Source organism: Berghia stephanieae, chromosome 5 (genome assembly GCF_034508935.2).
Source record: "Berghia stephanieae isolate SIO BIC M18660-M18661 chromosome 5, UCSD_Bste_1.3, whole genome shotgun sequence".
Classification (NCBI taxonomy): Eukaryota; Metazoa; Mollusca; class Gastropoda; order Nudibranchia; family Aeolidiidae; genus Berghia; species Berghia stephanieae.
Genome location: NC_088364.1, coordinates 10,518,721 through 10,528,281, shown reverse-complemented (window position 1 = coordinate 10,528,281; position 9,561 = coordinate 10,518,721). Strand labels below are relative to the sequence as shown.

Sequence of the window (9,561 nt, the reverse complement as noted above, 5' to 3'; positions counted from 1 at the left end):
AACCACCTATCACTCCATAATGCGAGTTTGCCTAGATCCTCTTGCAATGTGTGAATATGATCCGCTTTTTGTATGATGTTGAATATTTTTGTATCATCTGCAAACATATATACATAAGAGTCTGCGGTATCTGGTAGATCATTGATGAAAATTACGAAAAGCAGAGGACCCAACATACACAAAACCGTGCTTGGAGTGTAGAGATGTGCGATATTGTGTAGAAAGCGATTGAACTGTCATGCACCTCAATCAGTTGAATTATGTAATGGCGGCGAACATGAACTCGTCGGGTGAAGGAACTTTTGAAATTCATTGCAAAATGTAAAATCCCCTTTCTGGTATTTAAAATTTAAAACAAATTATTGACATTTCGGTCGACATTTACAAGAAAAATGTATAAAATAAATTATACGTCTCGCATACCCAGCACAGGATGCTTCAACGATCGGGCCACGTCACAGTTCACTACTGGACTGGAGAGAATTTCCGTTGTTAACCCTTAGAAAAGAAAGAGCGAGGAGCTTACGGAAGGCCTTCCTAGAGTCCACCGAGGCACAGGTGAAACTCGTTTATTTTTATTTGTTTTTGTATTTTTTCCCTTCACTTTACTAATTTACTTTTTTCGTCATTATTTTTTATTCTTGATTTATTTACGAGCCTAGTGGCCAAAGCATTATTATTATTAGACCATTATTTTATTATTATTATTATTATTATTATCATTATTATTATTATTATTATTATTATTATCAACAACTCAAAATATTCTCCATTACAACAATGTTAAAACAATCCCATTATTAGGTCTGGTCATCAGACCTGTAAATATGTGCACTTGGCCCCTCCACACGCAAATTGAGACAATCACAACGGGTCATATTTTTTTCAAAGAAATTATTTTTAATCAGAAGTGAAACAAAGTTAGAATTATTTGAAGAGTGGTTTTCCAAAACTCCATTGTTCTCATTTTTGAGATATTGAGGATTATTCCCCTAAAATAAAATTTCGCATTCGCTCTATCATTTTTACCATATTTAAACTTCAAATTCACACAAATCTATGGAAATTCTTGTGTCATTTGATGCTTAAAATATAATGTACATTTCAAATTATTTCATGGATTGAAAATTTTCCTTACCAACTATAGGAAAATCGTCACATTTGTTACGATACAACCAACTGTATTCTTATTCAGATTTCTTTTGTACATCATAAAATTTAAAGAAAATGAACAGTGTGTGTTGTAGAGCATGTTTTGCTAAAGAAATTATGTATCGCAAGAACTTACTGCTATTGTGTTTGAGTGATAAAAAATCATTTTTGTGTTAGTTGGGTATGAAGTTTTGGGGAAAATCCTGAAAATGGCTGGATAAGGAGAGGGTTAAGTTGGTAGTTTGATATTTTTTCAAAAATAAAAATTAATAATTGTTAATTTTTTGTACATAGATATAGGGCCATTCCACGTCAAGTGGACCAAGGGTGGGAACCACACCCCTTTTGATTTTCCTCAAACTTGGCTCAATTGAAGATACTTGTGAGACATAAAGAAAACCAAATTTTCAGTTCAGAATATGGATATTTGAAATTTTTACAATGTTTTGAAATTTTGTCTCAAAACGTGTCAAAATCAAATTTGCTTGTGGGTCCACTTTTGAGAGGCTATAACTTTTTTTATCAATTATCAATCAAGTTAACTCTCTCAGATTTGGTAATCCTGTACAACTTTTAGCATAGATTACAGTTATTTAAAGGAAAATGAAAATATTTATCAACTTTTGGAGTTATCTGCCTTTGAATAGGGCTCCCCATGCTGTTCGGCAAAAAAATGAATTTTTTCAATATTTTTTTGATGACTTTAATCTTTCATTTTTGGTCATTGATGATTTGTATCTCAATAAATAACATATGGACCAACATAATATAGCAAAAATAATGGTCTGGTACTATAATTTTTCGAACAAAAACGCATAGCGTAATGCGACGTGCTCCAAAATCGCAAATTTTTGTCAAATTCAAGGCTCAAAACGGTCAAAGATGTCGGCTGGGATTTTTTCAAAATTTGATATATTGTACAGATAGATACACTATTTCTATAAGCACATGGAATGGAAGCTTTCCTTGTATTTTGAGGTGCTTCATGGTAAAAATCACCTGCAAAGAACCTAAGTATCTCAACTTTAAGTTACAAAGGGGCATAACTCAATAAATTATTTAAACCCCCAAAATCAACTTATATTACGCTGCACAGGTAACAAACATAGCTTAAAATGTTTGGCTTCTAACAAACTCTTAAAAGCTAATAAATTCAATGCTTTCAGCTTATTTATTTTTGAAAAAAGTGCGAAATAATGCATTAACAGTTCAATAATTGTAGACTACACACTCATTCAGAAATATTAGGGTGGCATGAATGGAAAAAAAAATTATCCAGCTCCTTTAGATTTATCACTTTGTGTTCTGGAATGTTCTACCATTAAAAATAGCTTGTAGAAAAAGTGAGAAAGTTAAAGAAGGAGAAAGGACTTTTTGCCGAACCCGATTCTAAAAGAGGTAAAAGTATATCAGATGGGATTAAAGGAAAGGTAATCTAATTTTTATAACAACAATGAATATTTGCGGCTGTGTCCTGGAAAGAACGACTGTGTTTCAGTCACAATTGATGGAGAAAAAACTAAAGTGCAAAAGCGTGTGATACTTGTTAATTTGAATGAACTGCATGCTGAAGTTTTTAAAAAGTACCTACCCTCAACATGATGTTGGTTTATCAAAATTCTGTGACCCGATGGTGCATTACTTTGGGACCATAAGGAACGCATTCAGTTTGTGTTTGGGAAATACATCAAAATTCAAAATTAATCATATATAGCTGTACCTAGGGATAAATTCACTAATCTGAATAACTAAATGAAACAGTGTGTAATATTTAAAATCCAGAATGTATGCTTTGTCGTTGTGAAAAATGTGCAACAGACAATCTGAAAGCATTTCTTTCATTTTGTGGCCAATATAGATGTTGTGACTGTCAAGATGCATTAATTTGATTAGAACATCAGAATTTTCCTCAGAGAGGTCAACTACAGTTACTCAGACCTGCCGTTCATACCGATTAATCGGTATCATACCGATTTGCAAGACCTTTTTTTCGTATTTACCGATTTCCCGATTTACTTGCCGATCGTACCGATTTCCCGATCTGCATGCCGATCGTACCGATTTCACCAAGTGACCAAGGGCCCGCAGCCCTCCACCCCTCTCTTTTACGTTTACTTTGTGCTTTACGTTGCACGTTAAAATTTTCCAAGTCTCGTGAACTTTGACCCGTCCCGCGATACCTCAATAGATACATGACGTAGCGAGCCTCTTTGTGATGCCCTCACACAGATAGAAAACACACACGGCGCGTTATTTAGTTTTCATTTCCTTTGTGAAGCGACAGCGAGCTGTACTGGTAAACCACCGCGGTCCCTGGCTTCTGACTTGTTACCAAGTGCCACCATCTTTAAATAAGTTAGTAGTCTGATTGCCAGATTGGCGTTGTGCGTGCCATTTTGGGTGTTGGGGAAAAATAAGGGAGGGGGGGGGGGGAATAATTGGATAATTTTACGTCTCATACTGATTTTTTTCCCCAGATACTGATTTTTTTACAATGTCATACTGATTTCCTTTTTCGTGAAGTGGCAGGTCTGGTTACTATATTCCACTTTCATTCCTGATCATAAATCGCTGTAGCATACATGCCTACTCGAAAAGAAATTTGGTTGACATCCTTACTCAAACTCATATCAAGAAATGAATTGCTAGTGCCATGATCCACCAAAATTCTACCAAAAGATAGTTTTTAAATAGATATTGGTCTAAAACAACACAAATAACGCCATGGTGACCAACACAGTAAAGGGTCAAAAATAATGTTCCAAAAAATGAGTTTCACCTTACAGTGAGCCTATCGGCGGCCACTGGAGTGGAGTTATCAAAGTGCCTATTATGACTTATGATTAACCGAACCTTAACTTAAACTTAAACCCTAATTCTAATAATTAAGTAATATCTAGTAAGAGAAAAAAAAATCCTCCGATCTCGAGCTAACTATAATAGAAAAAAAATCCTCGGACCTTTGCACTACCTTTCAATACTTAACAAATCAAAATGGCGGCCGAGAAATAAAGCAATGGTCAGATTAGGAAATTTTAAACTTTCGTTTGTTCAAGAGTTTTTAAAATGCTTCTAATGACAAATTGAATAAATGAATGCCTGACAAAAGATCAACAGTGAAAATACAAATTGAAAGAATACTGGGGATGTCTCCCTTGAGGCCTTCCGAAAGCTCCCCGTCAGTTTTCGCTTGCCTAGGGAAGCCGTCATCTAAAGCCAGAAGAAATGCCAGCACAGGGAGCCTTTGGAAGGCCTCCCCTTCTGAAAAGCTTCGTACAGCTCCGAGGGCCTCTAGATGACTTGAGTATGCTTGAGATGACCTTTGGACGGCTTTCCTATGCATCCAGACAGCAATTAGTAGGACTGATTGAAAGAAATGCCAGTACGAGGATCTTTCGGAAGGCCTCCCCTTTGGACGGCTTCTGGAAAGTTTTATAAAGCTCTGAGGGCCTCTGGATGACAAGAATGCTTCAGATGACCTCCGGATGGCTTCCCCAGGCATACAGACGGCAATTAGTAGGACTGATTGAAGGCCTTCCGAAAGCTCCTCATGCTGGTATTTCTTTCAATAGGTCCTACTCATTGCCATCTGGAGCTGTCCGGATGCCTAGGAATAGGCAGTTTAGTGAGCAGCAGCAGTAGCAGTCAAATTTTGACCCAACTCGCCCATAGGAAAGTTGTGACTGGAAATTGCCGTTCGCGTTTTGGGGGGTTCAATTAAAGATGCAAAGAGGAATATCGCAGATATTTTGGTATCATTATTTTCGTCTTTCAATTTCCTTTTAAATGGTGCCAATTAAGGAAAACTCCATTAATAATTCAAGAAGTTAATGAAGTTAAAATTTGGCAATTTTCAAATGCATTTATTTTTTTATTTACCGCGTGTGTTTTTAAAATTTAAACGCTTGTTTTTAGAATAACATCTAAACTTTATTCATGCCAAATTTCAGGGCTCTATATCGATGCACAGACACCTTTTAACTCTGCGCCGAAATGCCTTGTTTACATTATCTTCTCATCATGGCTGCCGGACGATATCGATATTTTAAATTTAGTTATGTATTATGTTAAATTTAGTCCATAATATTTTCAGTACTATTATTTGCTATGTTTTTATTTTGAATACATACTTTCCAACTTTATTTATAGGCATTTTATAGTTTTTGTTTTAAAAGTTCGCATATTTATTCTCTTTGTGAAATCCGATATTAATAATATCGATATTTTAAAAACACCAATTGCTTTAATTTAATTTTATTTTACTTTGCCATCAAGTCATCAAGTTTCTTTCCCATATGTTTAGATATGTTTATCATTTGTATCCAGATTCTAAAGGCCTTAGCCTTAATAATTATTGTGGTAAGAAGTTCTATTAGTTTTGACACCCCCATACATTGAGAGAGAAGGGGGGAGGGGGTGGGGAGGATAAAATTATATTAATTGTCAGTTCAAATGATGTAATAGCAATAAACTCAAAGTGGTTCAGCAGAATTTTTTAAAGTATTAAAAGCCAGAACTTTCCTTCTAATTAGGCATAATAGGGAATGTTTCAATTTATTTGAACTTTTTCAATCTACCATTTTATTTTATATGCAATTAAATTGCCATAGGTAAAAATAAACTCATTATGTCATTACACAACATGTTTATATCTTTTCATTTAAATACTCTCAAACCCTTTTTTATTCTCTATGTATTAATTAGAAGAGGGGAATTATTTGCAATTGTTTCAGTGAGATATTGGGGATAAATCCAAAAGTGATAGAGCAAATTGTTTCTTACGTCTAGCCAAGTTTTTGATTATGTAACATTTGCGTCATATTATGTAATAACATATTAATTTGAGATGTTTATCTTCCTCTTTATTAATGTAAATGCATTGTCCTCGATAAGACGAACATTTTGGTATACAATATATGATAAGAACTCCATATTGACTGTTTTATTATTTAACCAATTTTTATTAGCATCACGCGATTTCGGTCACAACCCTGCAATGGCAATTTTGGGGTAAAAATCGGTCTGAAATTTCAGACTTTGAACTGCCGTAACTACATTTCTAATCAAGATAGAAACAAAATTCAAACTGTTTTGTAATCTGTGTTGCCAGCTCTTTCATATGACATTGGTTTCAAGTGTGTGAGGTACATTTAGAATTTCTATTAAACTCCCTACTAGGAAAGCCGTCCGGAGGTCATCTAAAGCATTCTCAAGATATCCAGAGGCCACAAAACAAAATGGTTGCCAGGAACCAAAACAATGGTCATATTAGGAAATTTTAGACTTTCACTAATCTATCAAGGTTTGTTCTAGAGTTTTCAAAATGCTACTATATATTGACAAATTGAATAAATAAACGCATCACAAAAGATCCACGGTGAAAATACAAATTGAAAGAGATGCTAATGCTAGACCGAGGAGCTTCCGGAAGGCCTCCCCTTCCTGCGATCTTGTCTACTCACCCACCAACATTTGTCTTTTAATGTGGTTTTGTGTCTTTCTTCGTTTTGGAAGGGGACCAGTTGGTTTCAGTTTCATGTGAGCCTCTGTTATGTACTGTGTGTTTCTACTCTCTCATTCTTTCTCTCTCCTCTATCTCAACATGTCTGTCCCTGACCAACCAGCGTCACATAGTTTCAAAACTGTACCTTGGAATTATCAACTGTTTTTATACTTTTGTTATTTTGCAAAACATGATTACATAGTAGAAATTAGATATGCAGAAATGTCACTTTAATAAATTTTATTTCATCATTGATTCTTAGAGACCCTTCAAGAAAGAAAGAATTCAATTGAAGTGCAGCGTTTGTTTGTTTTGTTTTTTTGTACCTAATACAATCATAATACAGGCATCATCTAACAAAATGATAAATAAAAATCTACCAAAATGATGATTTGATTATTTTAAAAAAATTATAGGGACATTATTTAATGTATATATTAAGCTCATGGCAAATTTTATTTAGTCTAAGTCAAATTTCAAATGCCCCATATCCGGGGAATAATCTTTGCACACTGAATCGACTGTGCTTGAAACATTTGCCTCAACTTCATAGTCGATTTTCTCATAACTCTGTTTTTACACTCTTCTAACTCATACCTGCCTATTATTACGGACCGTCCGTAATTGTTACGGAATTGTAAGGACAATTACGGACTTCAGAAATATTGCTGATACAAATGGTCGCAACATTAAATTAAAAAATAATAATTTTTTTTTCATTATTTATATATAATGTGTAGAATTTATAGCAGATGTAGATTTTACTTATTCACTGGACTTGATTTCTTATGAATATTTTGCCATGCTGTGGAAAATGGACTTTGATTGAGGCTTGACCTGCATAAGTAGTAGACCTATATAACATGATAAGTTTATTTTACATATATATATAAAAGGGTGTATCTATCATTATTTTTGTTTGCTTTAGTATTGCTGAAATTTGACTATTAATTACTAATGAATTTTGTATTTCTTACTGAATTTGAAATTATCAAGTAGGCAGGTATGCTAACTTTAAACGTTAGTATCTCGGCAATGAGTGATCAGAAAAATTTGGTATAAAACTTTTAGGCATGAAATAATCTTTACTTAGAGATACAATAAACACAAAATTTAAAAACCTGACTTAATACTGTTTTGAGCTGGAGGGGCACAAATGTGTTGATTATGGTGAAAAGTGGAAATGTCTTATTTATTTATGTCTTTTTGTTTGTTTGTTTACTTTCTTTATTTATTCATCTGTTTTGTTATTTATTTGCCTCTTTAGTTATTCATAGAATTTGTGAATTTTTTAAACTGGATGTTAAAATATTTTGTATTTGATAATTCCCAACAGATACACCTGATATGAATAAAGGCAATGAGAGCCAGCAGCAATGTAATTTGAAGACTCAAGTATGGGACCTTCTTCAAAGAAGTGAGTCAGTTGTTTAAAAATAACTTGTAGATTAGCGGAATTTATTGTTATTATTATTTTTTAAAAATTATTATTAGTAGTAGTCGTAGTAGTACAGTCGACTCCTCTTAATCGCACACCCTCTGGAGTTTGGGTTAATGTGTCGATTAAGCGGAGAAGCTAAAACTAGCATCTAAGCACCAGCTTTCATGTACCAGTCATGTAGGACCTTCCCCTCTGAGGTTTCTACGGGCTTGGGATCGTCATATTCAAGATATTAAACTGATTAGAAGGGGCATTTAGGGGGGGGGGGGGGGGGGGGGTTTGTTTCTTTTTATTTTTTTTTTCTTTTTTGGGGGGGGGGGGCTTTTTTCTTTTAAAATTTCTCTTTTTATTTGTGTTTCATCGACAACAAAGTGTGACATTGTTTGTAGGAATGGTAAACGAGTAGCGTTGATTGTAGTAAAGCCTCGTCCCGTCTGCATTGTAAGTGTCATTAGAGTCATACTGTTGAAGAAGTTGTTTCAAAACTTCATCACTTCATTGACTGGCAAAGGAGAGAGCAGCATAGTGTTTTTCGTCATGTTCTTTTTCAAGCACGATATTTTGTCGACCTTTACAGCTCGAGAGCCAGCTTTCTGATTGGAAGAAAAACTTGCCTTAAGTTGATGCCTGTTCAGTTGCTTTTTGAGTGTAGCAATGTGGACATGGACTGTATAGATCAATCAAAAGATGAGACGCGAGTCCTCTCTCTAATCCTTTCTTATTGTTCATGCCCCAGTAGAGGAAAACAATGCACAATTGCAATTGAGTCGTCAGTCAATGTAAACAAACACCGGCATTGGGTGGACTGCGATCACATTTCACACCTTTTGATGCAGACAGCTAGTTCTGAGTCAATTAGCCCTTCGTGTCAGGTAATCCTTTGATGTCAGTTAACAAGCTTTGTGCGTTTGACCAAGTTGGGGTCAGAGGGACAGTGGAATTGCGTAGGTGGGAAAGCTTTTTTCACGCGTGATACAATATTAACGTGCCGAACTCGGTCAGTCTGAAACGCATTTTCTTTACCTTTTTAAATTGTATTTTTTAGATATTTTTCTCAAATCAATATGGAATCAAGATGTAGCTATTAATAATAATGATGAGTATATTAATAATAATAATCATACTAATGATTTCTTAATGTATTTATTCCAGCTGGCTTTGCAAACCTGGCTACAGAATCGACTGTGAGTCAAATTATAGAGATGTTGATGAATGGCACACTGGAATCGGAGGAACAGCTTGCTGCTCTTTTTGGTATCAATTTAGGTAAGAATATCAAGCAATCATGTTTTCTCAATAGTATATAATTCGTTATTTCGTAGATAACATTGTGACTGCAAGTGAGAAAAATGCTCTCAGCCTAAATGAGAAGGAAACGGAATGGAAACCCTGGTGATTCTATAAAGAAAGATATACCACCTTGTGTAAAAGCAAATGGTAAAGTTCTGAAACAAGTACTGTGGAC

The 9,561-nt window shown here is 34.7% G+C and overlaps 1 protein-coding gene across 1 annotated transcript; it reads left to right on the top strand.

The window, feature by feature from the left end:
- Positions 1-275: 275 nt before the first annotated feature.
- Positions 276-9,284, top strand: LOC144974069 (uncharacterized; the record flags this gene model as incomplete). Its single annotated transcript, XM_078916958.1, is given in 3 exon segments — positions 276-558; positions 7,992-8,072; positions 9,249-9,284. Coding segments are annotated over 2 exon segments (106 nt in total), but the record flags the coding sequence as incomplete, so codon positions are not given.
- Between the last annotated feature and the right edge of the window lie 277 nt (positions 9,285-9,561).